At 37.9% G+C, this 27,318-nt stretch overlaps 1 protein-coding gene across 4 annotated transcripts; it reads right to left on the reverse strand.

Annotated features, from left to right (window-relative positions):
• Positions 1–2,876: 2,876 nt before the first annotated feature.
• Positions 2,877–26,729, reverse strand: LOC128692344 (ADP-ribosylhydrolase ARH3). 4 transcript variants are annotated; one of them, XM_070096404.1, is made up of 10 exons: positions 26,533–26,729; positions 24,680–24,895; positions 21,868–22,035; positions 21,322–21,421; positions 18,694–18,842; positions 15,663–15,793; positions 14,026–14,138; positions 12,000–12,195; positions 7,135–7,225; positions 2,877–5,264 (listed from the first exon to the last, which is right to left on the reverse strand). In XM_070096404.1, exons 3-10 carry the CDS (start codon positions 22,031–22,033, stop codon positions 5,143–5,145), a joined length of 1,068 nt encoding a protein of 355 aa, XP_069952505.1. In that variant the 5' UTR covers positions 22,034–22,035; positions 24,680–24,895; positions 26,533–26,729; the 3' UTR covers positions 2,877–5,142. The 4 variants fall into 4 exon arrangements, with proteins under 4 accessions (XP_069952505.1, XP_069952504.1, XP_053637444.2 ...); XM_070096403.1 differs by having other exon boundaries at positions 24,680–24,932; XM_053781469.2 differs by lacking the exon at positions 24,680–24,895 and having other exon boundaries at positions 25,935–26,729.
• Between the last annotated feature and the right edge of the window lie 589 nt (positions 26,730–27,318).

Consider the following 27,318-nt stretch of genomic DNA (forward strand, 5'->3'; position numbering starts at 1 on the left):
CGCAGCAATGTTTCCGGACAGCGTCGTGCGGGGGCATTTACTATCTTCGGCTAGCATTTTTACTGCTGAATTGTATGCCATTCTTGCAGCACTTATTCGTATCGCATCTATGCCTGTGTCACCATTTGTGGTAGTCTCAGACTCCCTTAGTGCTCTACAGGCTATACGAAAATTTGATACATCTCACCCCCTAGTTCTCCGTATCCAACTTTGGCTACGCCGTATCTCTACCAAGCATAAAGATATTATTTTTTGTTGGGTCCCTGGTCATGTCGACGTACAGGGCAATGAACAGGCAGACACTGCTGCGCGGTCAGCAGTACATGACCTACCAATTTCCTATAGAGGTGTTCCATTTCTGGACTATTTTGCTGCAATAGCTACCCACCTTCACACCTGTTGGCAACAACGTTGGTCAACTCTGCTTGGTAACAAACTTCATTCTATTAAACCGAGCATAGGTTACTGGCCGTCTTCTTGTCATCAGTGCCGTGGTTGGGAGACCACTCTCTCCCGCCTTCGCATTGGCCACACTCGTCTTACTCACGGGTATCTCATGGAGAGGCACCCTGTTCCTCTCTGTGAGCAGTGTCAAGTTCCAGTATCGATTAGCCACATTCTGTTAGACTGCCCTCTCTATCAACGAGCACGCAGAATTTACCGCCAACGCCGTCTTCGTTCTACTACTCTCTCTTTACCTTCCCTTCTTGCTGATGGACCCTCCTTTAATCCTGACTCTCTCATTGACTTCTTGACAACGACTGATTTACTCCACAAACTCTGATGATGATACCTTACGCACTCCCCTCAGCCCTTTCTACCTCAGTCTCCTGCTGCCCTTTACCCTTTCACCATCCACTGCCCCGCTGTTATCCGTAACCTATTACTCATCCACCTCCCTTTTGCCACCTTCCTGCCCTGCAGCGCTGTAATAGCCCTTGTGGCTTAGCGCTTCTTTTTGATTATAATAATAATAATAATGCATATGACCCGTATGGGTTTAGTGCATGTTTCTTAAAATGAAAATAAACATACCTTTCAATGCCATCTAACTACAAATCTGTGTTCCCATACCGATCACTACATTTTAACCCAGAGATGACACTAAATCACATGAAAAGTTTAGCATGGCAATAAAAAATCCCAGAAATGTTTGCTCACTTACTAGGTTGAGCTGAAGGCTGTAACCAAATTTCACGAGTAGAATTTTACCAGCGACGAGGAGCCTTATAAGGTAAGGCGTTATTTTCTTGTGCATTTATAAAGCTCTAGCACTGGTTATTCAGCAATTTTTGTTGACAACTCTGCTCTGGAACACCTAAAAGGTTAAATTGGCTAAATTCAATATGCCGTAATATAATCTAATTTTATTATTCAGTAAATTCAAAAATAAGAACTAAACCATACAGCAATATAATCTAATATAAAGGTATAAATTATATGTTAGGGTAAGGCATTTCTGATTTCCTGTTGAAGTTATTTCATTTTTCATTTACCTATTCAAATGTTTATAGAATAGTATCTATTACTTACCCTTCATGTGTATATTGGTCAGCTCAGAACCCCATTGGACACATTTTTATAGTTGAGTACATAATCGGACATTCTTGCCCAAAAAGTTGACTGTATACAGAAGGCAAACCTTGGTTTATGTTTAATCCTATTATTTGCATAAGGGTCACTAGGGCTGCATATCACATATTCACCACCAGTCAATAATACTTTAATTCATCAAGTTTAAAGTAAGCTTTAAGCATACTATATATACAGTACACATTTGTAGATGAATACAGTACACATACACACCTCTTGGTGCATATACTGTACAGTCACCTGTTTGCAAATTGTTAAACATACTGTAGATAGTGTGAGTGAATGTGAATGAATGAATGAGCATGTATGTATGTATGTGTATGTATGTGTGTGTATGTGTGTGTATGTGTGTGTATGTGTGTGTGTGTGTGTGTGTGTGTGTGTGTGTGTGTGTGTGTGTGTGTGTGTGTGTGTGTGTGTGTGTGTGTGTGTGTGTGTGTGTGTTTTACTCACCTATACTATAGTGTGGTTGCAGAGGTTGAGTCATAGCTCATGGCCCCCACCTTACAACTTGTTACTTGCCGGCTCTTTGCCTCATGGGCCATATCATACCTGCTTTTAAAACTATGTATGGAGCATGCCCCCACCACTTCCACTATGAGACTGAAGAAATTTCCTGACATTCCTGTGGCTCATTTGTGTCTAACTTCAAGCTGTGTTCCCGAGTACCAGTCCCTCACCTCTCAAACATCCTGTCCATCTACCCCATCGAATCCTGAGTATTTTGTATGTTATATTTCCCTTGGTTCTTCTGTTCTCAATGTCATTAAATTCAGTTCCATTAGAACCATGAGGGGAGCCTCATAGTTCATGCCCTCATCTCAAGAACAGTCCTCGTTGTATACTTCTGTACTTTCTTGAGTTTTTGAACCTACTTTTTCAGACGTGGATTCCATACTGGTGCTAGATTCCGGCTAATCATAAGAAACTTCCAAGGTAGCAAGGTTTATGTAGAGGCATCATCTTACAGATGTCAATGCTCCAAAACAAGTGTATTGAACAAATATCACTGAAACTTTGTTTTCCTGTTTCTATCTATACTGGTATGTGTATGGTTTTTGACTGTGTGAGACAGTAACTACTTTGCTTTATGTATAGTACTATTCTGCAGTACAATAAATCTTACAGTAGTATTCACTGTGACTTCTAGGAATGCATCTATCACATACAGGCTAATTATACCATGTTATACTTATTTTGGCCTTCATAAAATGATAATTCCCGCTGGTTTTCAGAAACACATTCCCCCAACGACTGAATGTTAGGGATGAGAGAGATGCAAATGACATATATACTCATATTTCTATACCAAATTACATATAATACATTCAATCATAATTTTAATACAAAAAAAAATTCACATTAGCATACATGCTGACACAAGGTAGAAATATATAAAGGTTTATGTGGATGCAATTACATCATAAGAACAACTGTTATTATGATATACAGTAATTAAATGTGGCAACAACTATAACTCAATCTATAACTCAAAGAATACAAAAGCTTGGTACACCATAAAGTGCCCTAAAAGCTTTATCAGTACTGCATAGGAATTTTAATTAATTACATAGTTATTTATTTCTCAGTGTATTTGAACTAATTCTTGCTTAAGGGGGTTCAAACTGCAGAAAACTTTGAATAAGAGAAATTTTCTTTCCTCGTTCAAAATATAAATTTGAATTAGAAAGCAACTGAAGAGTTTTTTCTCTTATTCAAAATATTTTGAAAAATAAATTCTTTAACAAATTTTTTTGGGGGAAAAACTGTTTGGAAGTCTAAATTAGAGATTTTCCAAATTATGAATTATCTCTTTGATTCGGGAAATTACTGAGATTATTGAAAACTATCATTTAGAGAAACATTTTTACATGGATGAAAATTTTTGAATTAGAGAGAGATTATCCAACTCAAGATTGGGAATTACAGTACATTATCACTAAAATTTCAAATGTTATGCATATAAGTTACACCAAATTTTTAAGTTTAAGAATTTGGGAGAAACCTAAACAAGAGAGAATTCACTGTGAACTGCGCTGTATAAATGTAATGCTAAAAGTTCAACTATGATGAAGAATACAGTTATACAAAATGTAATACAGTAGACCATTATTTAACATGGCAGTTACGTTCCTGAAAATGGCGTGTTAGGTAAAACTGTGTGAGATGAACGGAAGAATTTACGGGGAAAATAGGGTTATGTTCCTGGGAGCCCCAAAAAAGCCGAACAACTTTTTTTTAGGCCTCCATATCCATCAGAAATAAAATGAATATGGAATTGTAGTTCATTGGTGTGATGTATTATATTATTTTTACTGGTTAAGACTACACATGTAACAGAAATAATAGTATTTCTTACCTTAAATTGTGGAGAGTTATGCTGTGGCCTTACTGGGCTGAGGTGGATGGCAGAAGTTCTGGTACTGAAGTCGATGGTTGTACTGGAGTGTCTAACTAAGTCACTCAGTCAGTCAATCAAGCCAGTAAGTCATTCAGTCAGTCAAGTCATTCAGTCAAGTCAGCAAGTAATTCAGTCAAGTCATTAAGTTATTCAGTCAAGTCAGTGAGTCATTCAGTCAGTAAGTCACTCAGTCAAGTCAGCAAGTCAGTCATTCAGTAAGTCAGTCACACAAACTCATGTTTACCTCTTTTTATGTGTACAAAGTAAGACTTCATTACTGTTATCTCTTGTCTAATATCTTTGTTTCCTTCGTTAATTCTAAGACTTAAACGCTTATACCTATTCTTGCCACTTTCAGCAACGTTGGTATGCCTATTGGGTGTCATGATTGCTTGGCAGATACAAGATATAGTAATTAAAATATCAAAACAATTCACAAACACAGCTAGCTTGTAGCAGAGAGAGAGACTGGACACGTATGAAGTACAAAAGCTGGGATGGTGTCAGGGGGTGGCAGGGGATGGAGGGGTCTCCCCAGCTGATCCACTACAAGGCAGATGCTTGAGGAAAAGGGAATTTTTTTTCCTTACCACAAACTGAACCGTGTTAAATTAATTTTATGTGTTACACAAAATTGTGCCGCAATTCTTCAATCGTGCTATACCCGAATCGTGCCAAATAAACTTGTGCTAAATGACGGTCTACTGTATACATATGTCACTCAAGAGCACGCTATTCACAAATTTTCTTTTTTACCATACTAGTTGGTTCCCACTAAGGTAGGAAGACCCTTAAAAAGTTAAACACATTCAGCATCAATCATTCAGTAGTTGCCTTGCCAATCATATGCAGACATTACAATTCAAATGATCCATCAGACAGCAACATCCTCACCCCTCCTTCAGAGTGTAGGCACTGTATTTCCCACCCCCAAGACTCCAGTCTAGTTAAAAAAGTTTCCCCAGAGTCCCTTCACATGGGTTACCTTGCTCGCACTCCAACAGATGTCAGATCCTAAACACTGACTTTGTCTTCAGTCATTCCAATCTAGCACACTCATTCATGCATGTAGAAGACTCAAGCACATACTACTTGAAACCTTAATCACCCCCTCCCTCCACTCTTAGTGCTGTACAACACTGATCCTGTTAAGTCGATGTATTAGTGTCTCGAAGGCTGAAGAGATCGTCAGCTTGTTGCACAGCATCTGACAGAGCTTCACAATGCCTCTGAAGGTTTTCTGGAATTTTTGCAATCCCATAATAAGCACCTGCAAATAAAGCCATAAAGAGTATTAGTTATTATTTTTTTTATTACTGAAACTGTTTCATGTATAGTATTTGTACTGTTATTCTCATTATATTGCTGCTTCTTAATTTTTATTTATAAGGTTTGGTTGAAAATATAATTTATGGTGTCACTCTACATGTCCTGTGTTAGTTCTGAAAATAAAACTTGAGGTAAAGTAAGCATGGAAACTTTAGTATTTTTTCTAGAGTGCATAAGCCTTTTAAAAGCCTGTCCTCCAGATGAATGAAAATTAAGATGTTCAAGAACATTGCTTGAAATCATATGCTGATAAAACATTATTATACTCCATCAATATTAAATCTCCATCCTCTGCACCAATAAGACTGACAATGGTGGAAGTTTATGAAAGTACAGTAGGGCTCCGCTTTATGGCGTTCTGCTAATACGGGAATTTCAAATTATGACCAAAATTTGCTATACGGCAAGCGGCCTTTCAAATATGGTGCGCCCCACCTGGTTTGTTTACATTCTCTGTGAGCACATCTATTATGTCTGGAAACTTTCCAAAATTTCAAGTGTTTTAAAGTTACTGCGCATTTTATGTTTTTTTTTTTTTTTAACAAGTTGGCCGTCTCCCACTGAGGCAGGGATAATTATACTTATATGTACCTGTACCTAAATATATTTACACACTGTGCTGGCATGCAGGTACACATTAAAATCACTAAGAGTCTCTCTACTCATGACACCACAGTAATACTATGTAATAATAATCTCTCTTGGGCACATTAAATGTCTTATTTTACAATAATATAGACATTTTCATTAATCCATCTATGATATTTTCTTCAAAATTATATAAGAAACACATTACATAGCACAAACCTTATACACACACCCAGAAAATAAAAATTGACATAGATATGAATTTGTTTACAAAGCAGCTTTGTAGGAGTGTCAGAAGAATTACGTTTTCTCTAGTCAAACACTGGGAGATAACTAGATAAATATTCCTTTCGTATGCCTTCACTCTATATATAGCAATTCACAAACCTTGTGGGTTTAGAGCTTCTTTTTTATTATGATTATAATAATAATTTGTAATAATAACTTGTAATAACAACAACTTGTAATAATAATAATTTTTAATAATAATAATAATTCATCAGAGCATCTAAAAATTACATAAGAATGGAAGTGTTGGTCTTTATTTATTCTACTGTACCACTGTGGAGACAACTGGTACACAATGTAAAGTGTTTGTATGAATGTTCATGAACCATAATAAGACGCTTCATCTGTTTGTTTACATAGTGGGTGGGGTGGCCAGGCTGGCTTCCCTACACTACCCTACCTACCACATGACTTTCTACAAATAAATACTTTTCAGCTTTCACCCTACATTAAGACTACAAATATTTTAAGGTAAGTAATGAATGTAGTGTACTGTACGTATATGCATTTTATCACTCTAGGGAGCTTTAAGCATTGTCATAGTATATTATGTGTGGGGGAGAGGGGGGCCAGGAGAGCTACTACTCACCTTTTGCCCTAAGTTAAGACTACAATACAAATATTTTAAGGTAAATAATGAGTGTACTGTGTGTATTTTACTTTTTATTGTTTTTAATGCCTAGTTCTATTGCTAACTTAATATACGTTCATATAAACATGTTATCTGGCATTTATAAATGGAAAAAAATGGCATTCTGGTTTCCGGCAAGAGCCTGGAACCTAACCTGCTGTATAAGTGGGGCCCTACTGTACTAAACATTAATATTTTTCATGAAACCACTCCAAAACCTTTGGCACCACAGTGATGAAATGTTAAGAAATGAGTAAGTATCCATCATTCACAAAAAAAAAAAAAAAAAAACTACTGTACTAACCTGCAATGCTTCCAGCCATAGATGCTATAGTATCTGTATCTCCACCTAAACTTACGGCAAATTGCAGTGTCCTTTGAAATTCATTTTCGGTCTGAAAAATAAATTATTGTAACAAAGAGGTAGTAAGCTATAAGAAAGGGTAAGGAAGCTATTTTTCTGGGATGGGGGGAAGTGAAAGGGATGAAGGACTAGTTGGCCACTCGTAACTGATGGACCCGAGTAAAGTACTTGAAGTAGGAGAAGTGGTGCAGCCATGGGAAAAGCTCATGAGACTAAAGCCCCCCTAGATGCAAATACTTTTTCTATACTTCTTCTAGTTAATGATTTACCTCCTAAGTTATCACCACTAACACCCTTATTTTATCTTCCCTCCTCACTGGTGGTCTCACCTTTGACACAGACACCCCAACTTTGACAACAACAGATTTAATACATAACCTTTGATTATACTTCCTTTAGCACTCCTTATCGTCCTTACTAATTCTACCTCCATTATACTCTCCACCCTTGCTAGTCTCATTTCAAGCACATTAAACAGTTAGCACACCCTATCCTGCAGCGCTGTATGACCCTCGTGGGTTTAGCACTTAATTTTTATTATAACAATAATAATACACAAATAACCCGCACATAAAAGAGAGAAGCTTACGATGACGTTTCGGTCCGACTTGGACCATTGACAAAGTCACACTAACCAGAAGTGGAGCAGGACGGCTATATAGTAGCAGTAGTAGTAGTAGCAGTAGTAGTAGCAGTAGTAGTAGTAGTAGCAGGAAGAGGTGGTGGTGGTAGTAGCAGTAGTAGTAGTAGTAGTAGTAGTAGCAGTAGTAGTAGTAGCAAGAATGGTATATAATACCGACAAGATGAAATTAAGACACATGCGCAACACCCGGGCATCCCTATCGTAGACGTTTCGCCATCCAGCCAGCCACTGGATGGCGAAACGTCCACAACAAAGACAACCAGACGCCGCACATGTGTCTTAATTTCATCAGTAGTTGTTGTAGTAGTAGTAGAAGAGGTAGTAGTAGTGGTAGTGGTAGAAGTGGGAAATAAGGAGGACGAGCCAGTCAAATACAAAGGAAGGGGAGCACTGCAAGAGAGCTAGGTGCCCACTGAGGGAGAGCAAGCGCACAGAGGTGCGTGAAAGGTAAAGTGGTGAAATAAATGAAGAAGGAACAGTAATACAAGACAGAAGAGAGAAAGACAACCCAGAGGAGAAAAGGAAAGAGGAAAGGGGAAAAAGGAGAAGAAGAAAAAGAAAAAGAAAAAATGAGGAGTCAGGTTAAGTCACGGGTGTTCTGAAGTTTGGAGCATTTTACAATGTAGTGGGAGAGGAAGGCATCTACAGAGACGAAACCAGGGCTAAGGTTCATACAGGGAAAGTTGTGTATTAGAGAGGATTCAACTAGACGGCGACTGTTCGAGTTGGAAGTAGGGAAGACAGTTTTAGCAGAAGACCAGTCAATAGGATGGCTATGATCTCTGACATGACAGAAAAGAGCATTGTTAGTGTCGGCAAGCCTAACACTATTTTTGTGCTCCCTAAGTCTGTCAGAAAGAGATCGACCAGTTTCTCTGAAGTACAGTGGACCCCCGCATAACAATCACCTCCGAATGCGACCAATTATGTAAGTGTATTTATGTAAGTGCGTTTGTACGTGTATGTTTGGGGGTCTGAAATGGACTAATCTACTTCACAATATTCCTTATGGGAACAAATTCGGTCAGTACTGGCACCTGAACATACTTCTGGAGTGAAAAAATATCGTTAACTGGGGGTCCACTGTATTGAAGAGGACATGAGGAGCAAGAAATAGAGTAGACACCAGGAACATCTGTAGAGGGAGGAGAGGTATGAACGAGATTAGTGTGAAGAGTGTTAGTCTGGCGGAAGGTAAGCTTGATTTCTAAGGGACGGAGAGAATTGTTGAGATTAGAAAGACCGGAAATGTAGGGAAGGCAGAGGATAGAAGAGTTCCCAGGAGTAGAGAGTTTGGGAGAGAAGAAATTGCATTTAGCACGTGAGAGGGCAGAGTCTATGCCCTCTATGCCCTCCGCATCTGTGGTCCTCAGTTCCTTCCAGTAGAAATTTCCACTCTTCATAATTCGTTTTCCCGTCTTGGCTACCCTTCCCATTTCACAGACTCTGCCCTCTCACGTGCTAAATGCAATTTCTTCTCTCCCAAACTCTCTACTCCTGGGAACTCTTCTATCCTCTGCCTTCCCTACATTTCCGGTCTTTCTAATCTCAACAATTCTCTCAGTCCCTTAGACATCAAGCTTACCTTCCGCCAGACTAACACTCTTCTCACTAATCTCGTTCATACCCCTCCTCCCTCTACAGATGTTCCTGGTGTCTACTCTATTTCTTGCTCCTCATGTCCTCTTCAATACTTCAGAGAAACTGGTCGATCTCTTTCTGACAGACTTAGGGAGCACGAGCACAAAAAATAGTGTTAGGCTTGCCGACACTAACAATGCTCTTTTCTGTCACGTCAGAGATCATAGCCATCCTATTGACTGGTCTTCTGCTAAAACTGTCTTCCCTACTTCCAACTCGAACAATTGCAGTCTAGTTGAATCCTCTCTAATACACAACTTTCCTTGTATGAACCTTAGCCCTGGTTTCATCTCTGTAGATGCCTTCCTCTCCCACTACATTGTAAAATGCTCCAAACTTCAGAACAACCGTGACTTAACCTGACTCCTCATTTTTTCTTTTTCTTCTTCTTCTTCTCCTCCTTCCCCTTTCCTCTTTCCTTTTCTCCTCTGGGTTGTCTTTCTCTCTTCTGTCTCGTGTTTCTGTTCCTTCTTCATTTATTTCACCACTTCCCCTTTCACGCACCTCTGTGTGCTTGCTCTCCCTCAGTGAGCACCTAGCTCTCTTGCAGCGCTCCCCTTCCTTTGTATTTGACTGGCTCGTCCTCCTTATTTCCCACTTCTACCACTACCACTACTACTACCTCTTCTACTACTACTACAACTACTGATGAAATTAAGACACATGTGCGGCGTCTGGTTGTCTTCGTTGTGGACGTTTCGCCATCCAGTGGCTGGCTGGATGGCAAAACGTCTACGATAGGGATGCCCGGGTGTTGCGAATGTGTCTTAATTTCATCTTGTCGGTATTATATACCATTCTTGTACTACTACTACTACTACCACCACCTCTTCCTGCCTATATATAGCCGTCCTGCTCCACTTCTGGTTAGTGTGACTTTGTCAATGGTCCAAGTCGGACCGAAACGTCGTCGTAAGCTTCTCTCTTTTATGTGCGGGTTATTTGTGTATCGTTCCAGTCACGGTATTGTGCCTTTTTTTGTTATTTAACAATAATAATCTAGTTAATGATTAATTTTCACTGTATTATACTGACCAGTAACCACAACAGTACTAGGTAGTTTAAGAAATTTAACATATACATGTATACTAAAAAACTTTTCTAAAGATCATTTCTTCGAGTTTTTCAGTATAATTTGAATTTTTAGACCCCTACCAGAGTGAAATCTTGCTATGCCACTGAAGGACTGCTATATAGGAGGGGCCCACTTCACGACGCTTTGCTTTATGGCAATTCACTAATACAGACATTTCAAATTATGACCCAAATTCCTCCACATGGATCCCTCCTGGATTCACTATTACGGCATCCGTGCACCAATCTGTTTGTTTACATCGTCCTTTACATCCTCTGTGAACTCCGCATCTCTCGATTAGGAAAATGAAAATGTTTATTTCTTTGCAAAGCTTACAATGTTTGGTTTACATATTATAAAATATTATTTACAAAGAAGGCCACTAGCATGCCTAGGCATTTTGGGAAGATTAATCCTAATTCTTATTCTATATTAACAGGTTATGGAGCAGAACATTTTAATATACATTATTGCATACTGATATAAAAGTTAGGGGATAGGAATTAATACGTGTTTGTCTGTTTCCATTCTCCACATCTCTCATTTATGACGACATCTAAGGGTCGTTGTTAGAAATGATTACACTCAGTGAACAAAGTATGTCAATGGTAATAATAATAATTGCTCTAGGGCGCTTTCAATGTTGTATATTTAGTGGAGGTATGGTAGTTGGGGGAGCTACCGCACCTACTTTCTACAATAAATACTCACCTCCTGCCCTACATTAGGACTACAAATATTTTTGGATAAGTAATGTGTGCGCTGTATAGGCACATTATTGCTCTGGGCACTTTAAGTGTAGTAGCCGGGCAAGTTACCACACCTGACTTCCTACAATAAATACCACTCACCTCTCACCCTACATTAAGACCATAAATATTTTAAGGTAAGTAATGAGTGTACTGTATGTGTATTTTACATTTTTCTTGTTTTTTAATGTCTAGTTCTATTGATAACTTAATATATGATATTGTAAACAAGTTACGAAGCACTTATACGCATTTATAAGTGAAAAAAAATGTGATTCACTTTAAGACGATTTCCGCCTTACAGTTGGGCCCTACTGTCCACTGAAAGTTGGCTTTAACAAAGGCACTTAGCCTAATGATGTATACCTCATATATGTGTGCCCTTGGAAACAACAAATAAATTTATACAACTGCTGAAAGAAAATAGAATTTTTAAAATAATTTGTAGATTTCCCAAATAAAGCTTAGCATATTAAATCTAAAGAAAAATCAACTCATCTAATAGGCTATACTTCTGAGTCAATATAATTAAACCTAATTTATATAGTCAATTTCAATGAATGCAAGCTGTACCCTGTACAAAATATAAATGATTAAAAAAAAAAAAAAACTTTCCCAAAATTACAATAATCTAAGTGCTCCTCTTTTATATTGCAAATGCTATTGTATACATGCAAGATAAATATCAGTTTCGTACCTCAATATCTGCAATAGGATTTGTAGCTCTGATAAATGAATAGATGGCAGTAGGAACAGACATATGAGCAGAAATATAGACTCCTAGTTCCTCTTCCACTCGTTCACAGCTGACAGAATCACCATGCTCCATCAATTCCAGTATTTTCTCTAATCTCATGACATAAACATAAGGCTCTTCTCCCTCATCCACAATACTGGGTGAGAAAAGATTAAATAAATAAATTTACATGATTGATCTAAGGATTTGGAGTTCTCCTCCACTAGGATCAAACCTGGTTACCTCCCATTTTGAAGATGTTGAGCCATATGTATTTAGCACTTCCACATAATTATAATTAAGAAAATAGCTTATTTTAAGCATTTATGCAAAAAATTTACATTTTATAAGAAACAGTAAATTAATGTGGGTCATACAACACAATTTGATTGTATGTATATGCTAGAAGTTTCTGTCATTTTATATGCTCACAAGCCAGAACATCAACTGGCAATAAACATCATGAAAATACAGAATAATAATAATGATGACTAAATATGATATATGTATAATAATAATAATGACCTTATAAGATTTGTTCATTTTTTTAACCTAGACGATTAGCCACCAAGAATAACCCAATAAAGTCCATGTGTTACTGGGACTGTTGGTCTTATTTCCATTGAGGTCCTTTAATCTGCCCCAGGATGTGACCCACAAGGTACTTACTGCTAGATGAGCAAGGACAGCAGGTGTAAGGACACATACCCAATGTTTCACTCATGCTGGGATCAATCCCCAGTTCTTTAGTGTTTGAGCTGAGGATGCTATCAACTAAGCCATAAGCCATACCACAGAGGTTAGCAATGAAGGTATCCCTTGTCAATAGTAATGTAAGCCTGAAAGTCACTGGTAGTAACAGGCTGGTTAACCAACTCAGAATTCTCAAATTATTATAATCATGGGAGAGCGCTAAACCTGTAGGATTACACAGCGCCTGTTGGGGGGGGATGGAAGGCATTTAGGCTCAATTCAAGGAACTGGATGACAGATCCAATTCCCTAGATCAAAATCCCCTCATTAGAATCAAGGAACCTCCCTTGAGGAGCAGAATTCTCAAAACCTGTCACAGACATTCCTACCAAATTTCTATCATATTTGATAGCCTCTGTAATTTTAATCTTTTCAAATATTATGCCAGGAAAAATTCCTAATTTTAATTTAAATTGGTTCTTCAAATAGTAAGCAATGAGCAGTGATGGGAGTTGTCTGCTAACCCAAAATAACCTGAAAAGTGATAGTAGTGAAAGGGGTGTAGAGGATGGTGGCAGTAAGGGAAGGTGTATGGCAGTAGTGAGTGAGCAGTGCGTGGAGGGTATTGGAATTAACAATAACAAACTTCCCTCAAAGCAATTATCATAAAAAAAAAAGGAAATCATTTGCTATGAAAGAAGCAAATTTCTGCTCCTAATTACTGCCTAGTCCCAAGCTAGACACTTTCCCATTCGTGACCCAGCAACTATAAGATCATTTGCAGTTATTGTCTACATTGGCTTACATCTGAGCTTATATAAGAGGAAAAACAAGTGGTAGAAGGAAAAGTAATCGTAAAAAAAAAAAAACTTCAAAATTGCTGCATTTTTTGTCTTGTCATGAAGTGATATTCAGGTTTGAACCAAGAAAATGAAGAAAAGTGATTTCTCAGATTAAGAGCCCTTCACCAATCAGAATGAATCCCTTGAAGGAAACTGCATCAAAGCCATTTTGTGACCTTGACTTTATATCCTATGACCATGAAGCATATGTATAGTATCTCTGTATAGCAAAAATTATAGCTACCATGTTACACATAAATCCATTAAAAATTTAAAGACAAGTTACATTTTCAAGTCTTTAACCACACACAGATGGAATAACAATTCTATTTAGCCAGAGCTGTCTTATGAGTAGTAATAAACTGGGAAAAATGGTAAGTTCCTTTAAAAAACCTAATTAAGACAGATATTAAGAGAGAGTATAAGTAACTGTGACCATATTCATAACATACTCGTCTTCTTGTGGTGTTTCGACCTCCCTCATTTTTGTTATGAGATTCTCAACGAACTTGACAGTGTCCAGCGTGTTGATAGGGGTTTGGAGTGCTTCATACACAGCAAGGCACTGTTTAAAGGAAGTCTGAATCACAGGAGGAAAGCAAATAAATGCTCATCTCTTTATTCACTCATGTTTATGGTTTAGACATTCAGAATTATTGAGTCAAAGGAAGTGGGTGAAATAGCTCTTTATCCAAGTAATAAGAGCCACCCTTCCCCCTCCTCAAATCAAACTCAATTATCTCCTATTTCCCAAGCACTGTATGAACTGACTGATTTTGCACTTCCCTGTGATTATTCATTCATTAATAATAATGCTCAAGATACAGTCCAAAACTGAAGAATAAGAAGAAGCAACCAGGTAACAGCCAAAGTGCTTCCCAGAAGGAATAACTGATATAACTAGTAGTTCAATTCAGTACGGGTTGACCACAACTAATCCGACATCACTGGGACCTGTAAGGTGCTGGATTAGTGATTTTGCCAGATCACAGAGTGGTTAGGTTAGAATACACTTAATAAAGGTTAATAAAATTAATTAACTTCACTTACACAAGAAATTTTGGCTTGTTCCTTCACCAAAGCTCCAGAGAGCTCAACACCTTCACTTACATGCAGCCTAAACCACTTCACCAGAACTTGATCTAGTTCTGAACTTTTTCCTTCCTTCATTGTTTTCTTTTTACACACAATTCTTTGAATCACTGTTAGCAAAGAAACTCAGTAATTTTTCTTTCTGTTTCCTTATGTCATAAACTGTCACAAAAGCCAATGCTGTATATATGATTCACACAAGCTTTTCACAGATACACCACTGTCGAGTTTTTTCAGAAGTTCAACCTTATCTTGTATGGATAATGTATGGTGTTCATGCTTTACACAATGAGAAGCATTACCTTTATTCATTGGAACCATGGCCTGGGCTAAAAGTGAGCAGATTATAACAATAAATGGAGAAAAACAAACTGAAATGACTTATGCAACAAATAGTGCCACCAAACAGTAGCAGCAGATTAGTGCAGCGAACAAGGAAATTTTAAATTATGCTAACGGAAATTAGTGCCAGATTAGTAATGGAACAAGATTAGTGATTGCCGGATCAATGATGGCCGACCTGTACTACATATACAGTACAGATATGTATGCTGCATAATAAAATTATGCCTAAGTTTCCTTTAAAACATTTGTAAGCAATTATTCTGTTGAAGAATAAGTCGTAATACCATCGCTGGAATAATGCACAACTAACCCACAATTTGGAGAAAAAATTTAAATGATGTTTCAGTCTGCCTTGAATTCACAACTTAATAATGGTCCAGAATGAACCAAAATGGAATCTAAATTTTCCACTTAAAATTGTGGATCAGATGTCAACTGTTCTATTCATAATAAGACAAATACAAATCAGGCATGATATCAACAGTATAATGCAAAACAAATGAGAAGCAAATACCAAAATTCTTTGATAATTATGGTCAAGAATTTAAATGAAACTTCATCTTAAAATGCAGTCAAACAATCTTTCATATTTTAAGTAGGGAGGCATGAAAATGTTGACATACTATCCAAAATCATGGCAGAAAATACTAACCTGCAGAACTGCTCCATTATAACCCAGTCTGTTGCCATGAGTTATGAGTGCCATGTCTCGGGCTATATCTATTAGCTCCTGTCTTCTAGTAGCACAACAGAAAAGAGCAACAGGAGCAACTCTCATAGCACCTGTTGGGCAAATGTACAGTATTTTCAAAATGAACACTTTTATTTCCCCTTTACATCAGAAAAGCTTGTGTACATATTTTATTATGATTAAGTGAAAATATTCATCGACCTATACCTTATAAACAAAATACAATGGAACCTCCACTTATGAGTTGAATCCATTCCGTGACCTTGCTCGCATCTGGATTTGCTCGTTTGCAGTCAATTTTCCTCATTTAAATTAATTGAAATGCAATTAATTCCTTCTGGCTCTCAGGAGGAACGACAAAATACTTCAATAATTTCCCTAATATCAACTCTACGGCTTATTTACCTATCAAAATTCATCTAATATGATATAATAAACAATATAAATCTATTTGGCTTATTTATCTATCACAATTCATCTAATATGATATAATAAACAATATAAATAACACAAACCTGATAATATACTCTAGAATGAATAAAATGTGTCATTATGTAATAGGTGGAGGCGGCCACAACCGGTTCCGCTTTGTTATGGTAAACACTGCCATCTAATGACAGCCTTTTGAAGGCGTCTATTATTATAATTATTATATAGTAGATATATATAGTTTTTAGTACATTATTATTATACATGTATAATAATAATTATTATATGTATTATATTATTATTATATTATATTGTACTATTATTATTATATGTCTTCCTCTCTTTCTTTCAACACACCAGCCGTATCCCACCAAGGCAGGGTGGCCCAAAAGAAAAACGAAAGTTTCTCTTAAATTTAGTAATTTATACGGGAGAAGGGGTTACTAGCCCCTTGCTCCCGGCATTTTAGTCGCCTCTTACAACACGCATGGCTTACGGAGGAAGAATTCTGTTCCACTTCCCCATGGAGAAAAGAGGAAATAAACAAGAACAAGAACTAGAGAGAAAATAGAAGAATACCTAGAGGGGTGTGTATATATATGCTTGTACATGTATGTGTAGTGTGACCTAAGTGCAAGTAGAAGTAACAAGACATACCTGAACTCTTGCATGTTTATGAGACAGACAATAGACACCAGCAATCCTACCATCATGTAAAACAATTACAGGTTTTCGTTGTACACTCACTTGGCAGGACGGCAGTACCTCCCTGGGCAGTTGCTGTTTACCAACCTACTACCTAGGATTATTATACGTATTATTATTATTATTATTATTATTATTATTATTATTATTATTATTATTATTATTATTATTATTATTATTATTATTATTGCAATATAAATAATTTGTAATTTTTATTCACACAAAAAATAGAAGATTTACAGTTATGCATCCTACTGCATTATTGTAATAATTATATAAATAATGTCAACCCATTCATGACTGCACAACGGAATGGACAGTGACATCATTTGTTTACTCTTGAACATCGCCAATGAATCAAACATTTCTGCTACTATGAGCTCAATTTCAAGGTACTTATCATCATGAAACCAATCAAAATCATATCTATTTCTGTAATATATCATCCATTCTATCAAATGAAACAAAAAAAAGAGAATACAACCATAAAAACCATACGAAAATACCGCTAAGGGGTGGCTAATGGCTTAGAAGTGAACTCCATTATTTATGGTCCAATTTCTTTCATTTTTGGTGTATGTTAAGAAACATCTTTAAAACATACATTGCCCAAGTTTCAATAAGATAGTCCAACAAACAAATGAGATCTAATTCCCTAGATCAAGAGCAAGAGCCCCTCACACCAGCATCAAGGAACATCCCTTGAGGCCCACTCACTAATGGAAATATTGCTCGCGTATGGAAGCAAAAAATCGACTGATCGATTGGAAAAACTCGCATGTGGATGCACTCGCAAGTGGAGGTTCCACTGTATGTGAATTACTTGTCTCAAAATAATAGTAACTTTATCAAATTTAAAAATACAGGTGGCCCATGGCCTAGTAGGCAATGCTCTCATTTTACATGTTGAGTGTCCGTGGTTCGATCCCCGGCAAGGGTGGAAACATTGGGTGTGTTTCCTTACACCTGTTGTCCTGTTCACCTAGCAAGCAAGTAGGTACCTAGGCGTTAGTCAACTGGTATGGGTCGCATCCTGGGGGACAAGATCGAGGACCCGGAATAGAAGTAGGAGAGATAGTCCCTCGATGATGCATTGCCTCTCTTGGGTTATCCTGGATGGCTAAACCTCTGGGGTTAAAAATTCTATCAAAATCTTATATGTCATTTTAAAAAAGTATTCATTAAATTCATGTGATGAAAGAAATTCAAGCAATATGAATGTGAATTAAAAAAGAAAACATTCCCCACCATTTATTCAATAGCTGTATGGCAAGAAGTGCAATTCTAATGACATCCCTAAATGGCAATAACCCTATCTATCTTTTATTTTCACTTTTTTTTTCAACAAACCAGCCGTATCCCACCAAGGCAGGGTGGCCCAAAAAGAAAAACAAAAGTTTCTCTTTTTAAATTTAGTAATTTATACAGGAGAAGGGGTTACTAGGCTTTTGCTCCCGGCATTTTAGTCACCTCTAAATCATTATCTATTTAACCCTTCAATAGAACTGCCTTAAGGCTGATGAAGGGCTGTTGATCCAAGGAAATGGAACTACTCTTCCCCTCCTTAGATCAAATCTGATTACCTCTCATTCAATATGCACTGTAATCTTAAGTTAATTTTAAGCCAGCCCGTAATGCTATGCATACAAGTGGCTTTGGCATGCTGCTCTTACCTGTATTTTTTGTACCTCTGTATGTACGCTCAAATTACTAAATAAATAAATAAATAAATAAAATAAATGGGTTTAGTGCTTCCCTATGATTATAATAATAATAATAATGTCTTAAACAATACAATCATAGCTACTGACATAGTAATTTAAAATTATTAATAATAATTTTAAACTACATTACATACCTCCATTACCATATGAGCCTCGGCCATTAAACTGAATTGCTGCAGGACCATAGACATCTTTGAACTTTGAGGCACGCAAAGCAGCAAATACATCAGTAACATTAGCACCATATCCTCGTTTTGGTTCTGCATAGTACTCCTTTACAAACCTAAAAGTAGTGAACAATATCTGTCATCTCAGGACAAGTGGATCAAGAAAAATGTCAAATATTTTATACACTATCACTATGATTCTGCTGAAAACTGGTGCAGATGGTGTACAGGACTTCACTTCTGGCCAAAGACAAATTTTCTTATATTGGGTTCATTCCACCTACTAGGTGTCCACCTGCTGTGCATTTATGGCTAATGTCACTGGTAAGGAAATGCCTGATTTCACAATATTCATATGACCATAGCTTAGCTCCTGAGACAATTTTTCCATAAAATTACATAGTATGCTATATAGCAGGGGTCGGTAACCTTTTGGAGAGAGGGGGCAGACAGCCATGCATTCTTCTCAAACTCAAAGTTGCCATTAGTTTTTTAAACCAATTTTGGCCTAATTCTAATAATACTTAACACAATTTATCACAAATAATTAAATAAACATTATTATTGAATACAGATACCTACTGTACAGTTGTTTTACCACCAGACAACAAACTCAAATGAGAAACTCAAAGGAGGGAGTATATGAAGTAACTTTTCCAGGGACTGCTTAATCTTGAAGTGAACTACTGCATCTGTATTTGATACTAAATAGATAATTAGTGTCAAGGTGTTAAGTTGGCAGGCCGGACGAAAACATCACGTGGGCTGGACATGGCCTGCAGGCCGTGGGTTGCCGACCCCTGCTATATAGTATGATTACTATTATGATTATTCATTCATTGCTACAGCATCAGAGATGTACTCGTGGAGTCTCATCTTCTATATATTATTTTCCAGTAGTTCTAACACTTAAAAGCTCTTGTATCTCATTTCATTCTTTTATCACTCTGAACTCTAGTAGTATCTTTTAGACATCTTTTCCCTCAATCTACAACTATGTCCTCTTGTTCACCCTGCTGATAGTACTGTATTAGGAAATCTTATTTATTCTTCTGTAACCTATACAGTAGAGAATGTGGTTACTATGTCCAATTTTCCTCCTATCATTAGTTACGTGTGCTAATCAATCTGAGTTAACAGGGGTCAAATCTTACCTCCTGGTCCTATGTCTTAATATCCCACAATTAAAAAACACATGGGTCTTTGTTAAATGATGACCCCACAAATCCCACTATGACCAGTTTGCTGCCATATAAAATGTAAATAAATTAAGCCTAAAACTAATTAGTTTTACTGAATAGTACATTACATTACAGCGGAACCCCGGTTTTTGTCTGGTCCAGATATCGTACAATTTGGATTTTGACCACTCTTTTTGGCGAATTTTTACCCCGGGTTTTGTACATCTGCTCAGAAATCGTCCATATCAGACGCGTCTGCCTGCCTGGGATGCCGCCGCTCACGTGTACCTGACTCAGTTTGCCCGTCTCTCATTCAGTGAACAATACTCCACGTGTTCATGCAAAACATTGGTGGTAGAGGGTGGTAGTGATGGTGGTAGAGAGTGGTAGCCATGGTGGTAGTGATGGTGGTAGAGGGTGGTAGCCATGGTGGTTGTGATAGTGGTAGAAGTGTGATGGTGGTAGAATGTGGTAGTGGTTGTGATGGTGGTAGAAGGTGGTAGTGGTTGTGATGGTGGTAGAAGGTGGTAGTGGTTGTGATGGTGGTAGAAGGTGGTAGTGGTTGTGATGGTGGTAGAAGGTGGTAGTGGTTGTGATGGTGGTAGAGGGGTGGTAGTGATGGTGGTAGAGGGGTGGTAGTGATGGTGGTAGAGGGTTGTAGTGATGGTGGTAGTGGGTGGTAATGGGTGGTAGTGGGTGGTAGTGATGGTGGTGGTGGGTGGTAGTGATGGTGGTAGAGGGCAGTAGTGATGGTGGTAGAGGGTGGTAGTGATGGTGGTAGAGGGTGGTAGTGGTGGCAAACAATCGAAGATGTTAATTGTTGTTGGTGTGGATCAACGAAACAGAGTTAGTGGGAGACAGCGTCATGGAGGCGATAATTTGCGAAAAGGCAAGGCAGTTGCATGTGGATCTCGTAAAGTATATGCCAACAAGAGTCTTCGATAAAAGTAAAAGTGATTTAAATGTTCATTTATCTATTAAAATTAGTGTTTTATATTTATTTCTCATTGTTTTCTGTATCTAAAACATTATTCTCCATGAAATGTATTTTTTGTTAATATTTTTGGGTGTCTGGAAGGGATTAATTGGATTTACACAATTTCTTATGGGAAATATTACTGCGGTTTTCGTCCATTTCGGATTTCGACCGACCTTCTGCAACGGATTAAGGACGAAAACTGGGGTTCCACTCTATTATTATTATATTCATGGGTGGTGTAGTGTTAACCCTTACAGCCTCTGGGATTGGGAGGTAAACAGATTACATCCAAGGGGAGGGCAGTTCCAATTCCTAGGATTAAGATCCTTCACTGGCATCAAGGCAATTCACCTTGAAAAGCAGCCTACCTACTCAAATATTGTTTTAGTTATATAGTACTGTATTAGTAACAAAATAAATCAATACAATGCTTACCTTTTTGCCATATCTGTGGCATTATAACTTTTCTGACTAATGAGGGACTGGGCCACACATCTTGTCATTGCAGTGTCATCAGTATACTGCTTGTATGGTACTGTTGGCCACACAATATATACAAAGTTTAAAATACTGATTTTAAAAGCTAAATCTCATTGCTAGACTTTTAAGTTTCCTATTAAATTTACTCAATTCCTTAAGAAATATAGTATCATAAATGCTTTTAAAAAGACAAGGGGCATTTTATTTACTTGATTTTTTTGTTACACAATACAAATACTGTATGTACAGTATTACCAATTCCTTAAGAAATATAGTGTCATAAATAGTTTTAAAAAAATAAGGGGGATTTTATTTACGTGATTTTTTTGTTACACAATACAAATACTGTACTACATTTATTTTTCTCTAACAAAATTAATACAAAATTACTTATATAAACCATATGTAATAAATATGAAAGTGTTTGTTTATTATTTATATGATAATGTAATATCAAAGCATAAATTGTTTAGTGTGTTTTTCAAAGAATATTCTCTTTACCTTTAAGGTCTGGATCACAAAGTCTTTTAAAATATGAATTGAGCACAGAGCGTGAATTGCGAGGTTCTCCTTCAAATGGAGCACCAAGACAGTCTCCCATCAGTGCTCCAACCATACAACCTCTAAACCTCCCAGCCATCACCTCAAATGCCTCAACCATTGCCATAACTGAGGAAAAAATAATTTTAATATTAAGAAACATTAAACCAGTATGAGTAAAATAGTGCTGCTGAGGAGAAAAGAAACATTATATAATATGAAACAAAAAAATTATAACACACTTTAACTCAGGAGTTCCTATTTACACCTAAGTGAACTGGGTAATCCTTTTGGCATCCATCAAAGTCAGAGTTTTTCAAATCACTAATGTTAGGTGGTAGGTTTAGTTTATTTATTTTTTTAATTCATGTTAAGTACTACGCCCATGTGGGTCATCAAGTGCAAGACATGATGGAGGCTCGGTCCTCCATCTGCTGAGTGCAAAACAGATCCTATTTATAAACTGTTAAAGTATAACCATAGGATTTACAATGGTATTACTTAATGTCAAACAAAAATGAGCGAGCAGACAGACTATCTCATTAAAGCTAGATTATGAATGCAAGTAATGTATATGAGAATAAGAATACAGTTTTTTTTTTTTTACATATTTCAGGTTGAAAGAAAGTTCAGCATTATTAATTGTTTCTAGAATCACATTAGGGTAGCGAGGAGTTTCTTACAATAGCTTTTAAACAGCTGGTAGAGAGAGGCTCTGGTGTTATCAGGTAGATAGTTCCAGATTTTGGGTCTTTTTAAGCCAGACACATGGAATATCACAGATTTTTGTGTCTAGTATTATGCCTATTAGTTTTGTGACAACTATCAGGAAAGTGTTTCAGGTTGGGATTGGTATTAGTGTACTGTCCTGTATATGTAGTAAGCACAGTAGTATGAGTGAACGTTGTGCATATGAAGTAGGTTAAAGTCTTTTCAAAAGTTGGGATGTGCTGTCTAGCAGTAAAAAGAATGATCATTCATACTGCCACTTGTTGTTGTATTATTATTGGGTTAAGGTGATTTGCTGTAGTGGATTCCCAGGCACAAATAGCATAGGTAAGGTAGGGATAGATTAGAGAGTAGTACAATGTGGGTAGAGCTGTTTGAGATGCATATATAGTAGCATATCTTGGAGAGGATGCCAACTATTTTGGATACATTTTTTGCAGTGTGTTGGATGTGGGTGTTGAATTTCAAGCTGCAGTCAAGGAATAGACCTAGGAATTTTCCTTCATTTTGTCTGGCAATGGGAGAACTGTAAATCATAATATTTAGTTGGATATTTGTTCCAAACATCATGTAGAAGGTCTTATCAGTGTTAAGTGCAAGTATATATGGGTAGTCATCCAGGTTGATATCTTTAGTTCTTCATTAACGGTGTTGTTGAAGGAATTTATATTTGGGCAGGATGTGACAAAAGTTGTTACTGGCAAAGAGAATAGGTCTAAGTAAGAGAGAGAGAGAGAGTGCACGTAAATGAGTGAGTTTATTTAGTTACAGGTACACGAGTGTGGTTATACAAATTTAGGTGACAACACAATAAGTGTCAGGGGCCCAAGACTTTTCAACTGCCTCCTAGCATACACAAGGGGAATCACCAATAGACCCCTGGCTGTCTTCAAGAAGGCACTGGACAGGCACCTAAAGTCAGTACCTGACCAGCAGGACTGTGGTTCGTACGTCAGTTTCCGTGTGGCCAGTAGTAACAGCCTGGCTGATCAGACCCTGATCCAGCATGAGGCCTGGTCTCAGACCGAGCCGTGGGGGAGTTGACCCCCGAAAACTTCTCCAGGTATACAGTTATTATCATCATATAGAGTAACACATGAAAATTACCTAGGATAACCCAATAAAGTCAGTGATTTACTTACACTGGGGGCTCTGTAGTATCTTATCATTGAAATCTTAAATATAGGATACAGCAGAAATTAATCATCATTATAAACCTAAAAATTAAAACAACAAAGTAACACTGAGCAGCACAGGGACACATAAGTGACACTGCTATTAGATGACACCAAGTTAAACCCAAAAGCACTGCAATAAGTTTTAGGCCCAGGGACACAAAAGTACAATTATCATACAGCATTAATTATCTAGAATAACTCCAAAAAAAGTTAGGACAAAGCGACTTATTTCCAGACCAACCCAGGTATCTTGTAATGAATTGGTCAGTGGTGGCTCATCCATAGGAGCTGAAGAGCGGCAGTCCCCCCCAGATGCTCACTGCCAGGCATACGACTTCATCAACTTTACACTAAAATAATTTGCAACTGACAAATATGTTACAGGAAAAATCTGTTGTATGTTGTTTTCACTGTATTTATTAGCGAATTTTTAATTTTGTTGTTGAAGCAAGATAAAAAAAAAAAGATTAAAAATAGAAGTTTGATGTGGTACGATAGTATCGGTTGTATTACTGGCATCATGAGCCACCACTGGAATTGGTCAGTGAGCATTAATGCAACATCTGATAAAATAAATAAAAAATTGTAAAACCACCATTTGAAAAAAAAAAAAAATAGCAATCTGCAAAACCACTTGCACATTAAAAAAAAAAGCATATGAAAAAAACAGCAATCTGTAGAACCACCTCCACATTTGAAAAAAAAAAAAAGCATTTGGAAAAAAACAGCAATCTGTATTATTATAATTATGGGGAGTGCTAAACCCATAGGATTATACAGCGCATGTAGGGGGTGATGGAACGTATTCAGGCTCAATTCAGGGAACCGGAGCACAGATCCAATTCCCTAGATCAAGAGCCCCTTACCAGTGTCAAGGAACCTCCCTTGAGGGGATCGCAGCTATCTGTGCGGGTTATTTGTGTAATATACCACAGGATGCATACAGGTTTGTGCTCCTCCAGATGACTCAACAAGCTGTAGTGTCTTGTCACTCTTCCTGTCCTGTTACTTTTACTGTGTGGTCACTCTTGTATTTTCTTTTTATTCATTCTTCAGGATACTTACTACTCATCTTGTTGGGTCTGTAAATGGTCACTGGCAGATTACACTGTATCCAGCCTGGATTCCCAAGGTAAGTTTATTCAGGTATACACAAATAGTTACATAGATTATCATACATAGCAGCATATGTGTAAGGAACCTAGGATAACCCCCCCCCCCAAAAAAAAAAGACAAAGTGACTTATTTCCATTGGGGTACTGAGAAGATACCCATCTGATGAGACACATGTGCAACAGTTAGGTATCTTAGTTTAATATCTTTATTATGTACCCCATACCCATTCTGTGGGCAGTAGTCAAAAGATTAGAGGTACATAAATGGTCCAGGGACTGGACTCCAAAGTTTTGATAGGCTGGAATATTGCTGCACACTAACAGCACCTTTCAAGGCAGGTGAAATTGCCGACCTAGAAAATGTACAGAGAACTTTCACGGCGCGCATAACGGAGATAAAACACCTCAATTATTGGGAGCGCTTGAGGTTCCTAAACCTGTATTCCCTGGAACGCAGGAGGGAGAGATACATGATTATATACACCTGGAAAATCCTAGAGGGACTAGTACCGAACTTGCACACGAAAATCACTCACTACGAAAGCAAAAGACTTGGCAGACGATGCACCATCCCCCCAATGAAAAGCAGGGGTGTCACTAGCACGTTAAGAGACCATACAATAAGTGTCAGGGGCCCGAGACTGTTCAACTGCCTCCCAGCACACATAAGGGGGATTACCAACAGACCCCTGGCTGTCTTCAAGCTGGCACTGGACAAGCACCTAAAGTCAGTTCCGGATCAGCCGGGCTGTGGCTCATACGTTGGTTTGCGTGCAGCCAGCAGCAACAGCCTGGTTGATCAGGCTCTGATCCACCAGGAGGCCTGGTCACAGACCGGGCCGCGGGGGAGTTGACCCCCGGAACTCTCTCCAGGTAAACTCCAGGTAAACAAAAGTAATGAACTAGATCTGGTCACAATTAGGACAACGTTACAAAGGTAATGAGCTCCAGGTAGAACTGGCCACAGTCATGACAAGTTACAAAGGTAATGAACTAGGTATCTTACGTATTTTTATTCCGAAAGGTGTCGCCTACACAGTAGGCTTCTTCAGTCGAGTACAGAAGAGTTTGCAAGTAGTTTTAAGGTGGTCAGTCCAGTGATGTAACAATGTTCAGTGGGGTCTGACTCATTGTGACTCTGCAATCCTGTTTTTTTCTTCTTTGCACTACTGTTCACAGGATGATAATTGAGTGCACAATAAACTAGCCGTTCAGGCGACACACTTAACTAGTTTCTCAGGCTAGCAGCAGGTGTTCAGTACCAGAGTCTAAATTCTTGCACTAACAATATCTTGCAATCTAATGACCTGATTACCTTCTCCATAAATACATTTAATTTGACACATTTCATTATGATGGACTATTGGTATGTTAATTTCTATTTGTATTATTCTACTTCAAACTCGTTTGCTAGTTCTTTTCAGACAATATTTTTTAATCTTCTTTTAAAGATAATAAACCACTCTGATATTTTTGAGGGGTTATTCAAAGTAATTTACCCATGTTGCTATATAAGATAAATGTAATTGTATAAAATTGACTGCATCTAAATAAGGTTACTAAGACATCTTCACTACCCTCGACACCAGCACTGAAGTTCTTACTTAAATATTTTCTCCTCTCGAGGACTATGTTGTCACACTTCTTGTCTTGTAACTCTTGTTTTATTGTTACTCGTCTTGTGTTGGTTTTAACACACTAACACCGGCACATTTTTTTGTTCTTCCCGTGTAATGTTGGTGTTTCTAGGGCCACTACAGCCTGCACCTCAATAATCCCAGGTTCTGTGGAAGAAACTGTGGCCAAAACTGAGCGGCACTTTTGAAAGAGACAGTAGTTCCTCAGTCCATTAATGTATTCATTAATTGTATTGTATTCCACCCCATAATGACGCAAGGTGTGACAATTCCCCCATCTAGAGATGTTAAACTAAAAAACACTCCACCACTGTAATATTTTTTCCTATCAAAACTTTAGGGCCCGGTCCCTGGATTTATTATGCACGACTTAAGAAATCGTAATGACACGATTGCAAATAAACCATACCCCCGGCCGGGATTGAACCCGCGGTCATAGAGTCTCAAAACTCCAGCCCGTCGCGCTAGCCACTAGACCAGCTAGCCACAATAAGATTCATCCAACTAGGTATATTTCTACACCATAGGAAAGTTAGCACAGGCACCTCTGTGACCACAAATGCAAGTTTTTACAGACGAATCTCCAGCTAGCGTGGCCGTGACGAACTCTAGCTCAAGTCCCTTCACTGCCGTCAACATGACTTAAGAAATCGTAATGACACGATTGCAAATAAACCATACCCCCGGCCGGGATTGAACCCGCGGTCTTAGAGTCTCAAAACTCCAGCCCGTCGCGCTAGCCACTAGACCAGC

The sequence above is a fragment of the Cherax quadricarinatus genome, chromosome 53 (assembly GCF_038502225.1).
Source record: "Cherax quadricarinatus isolate ZL_2023a chromosome 53, ASM3850222v1, whole genome shotgun sequence".
In the NCBI taxonomy this organism is placed as follows: domain Eukaryota; kingdom Metazoa; phylum Arthropoda; class Malacostraca; order Decapoda; family Parastacidae; genus Cherax; species Cherax quadricarinatus.

Excerpts from the sequence above, each read along its gene's own strand:
- LOC128692344 (XM_070096404.1), bottom strand. The coding sequence starts at position 22,033 with ATGGCAATGGTTGAGGCATTTGAGGTGATGGCTGGGAGGTTTAGAGGT. Across the intron at positions 21,422-21,867 it reads TTGTGATCCAGACCTTAAAG|TACCATACAAGCAGTATACT; the intron begins GTAAAGAGAATA and ends TGTGGCCAACAG. Across the intron at positions 12,196-14,025 it reads GAAACACCACAAGAAGACGA|TATTGTGGATGAGGGAGAAG; the intron begins GTATGTTATGAA and ends TTTCTCACCCAG.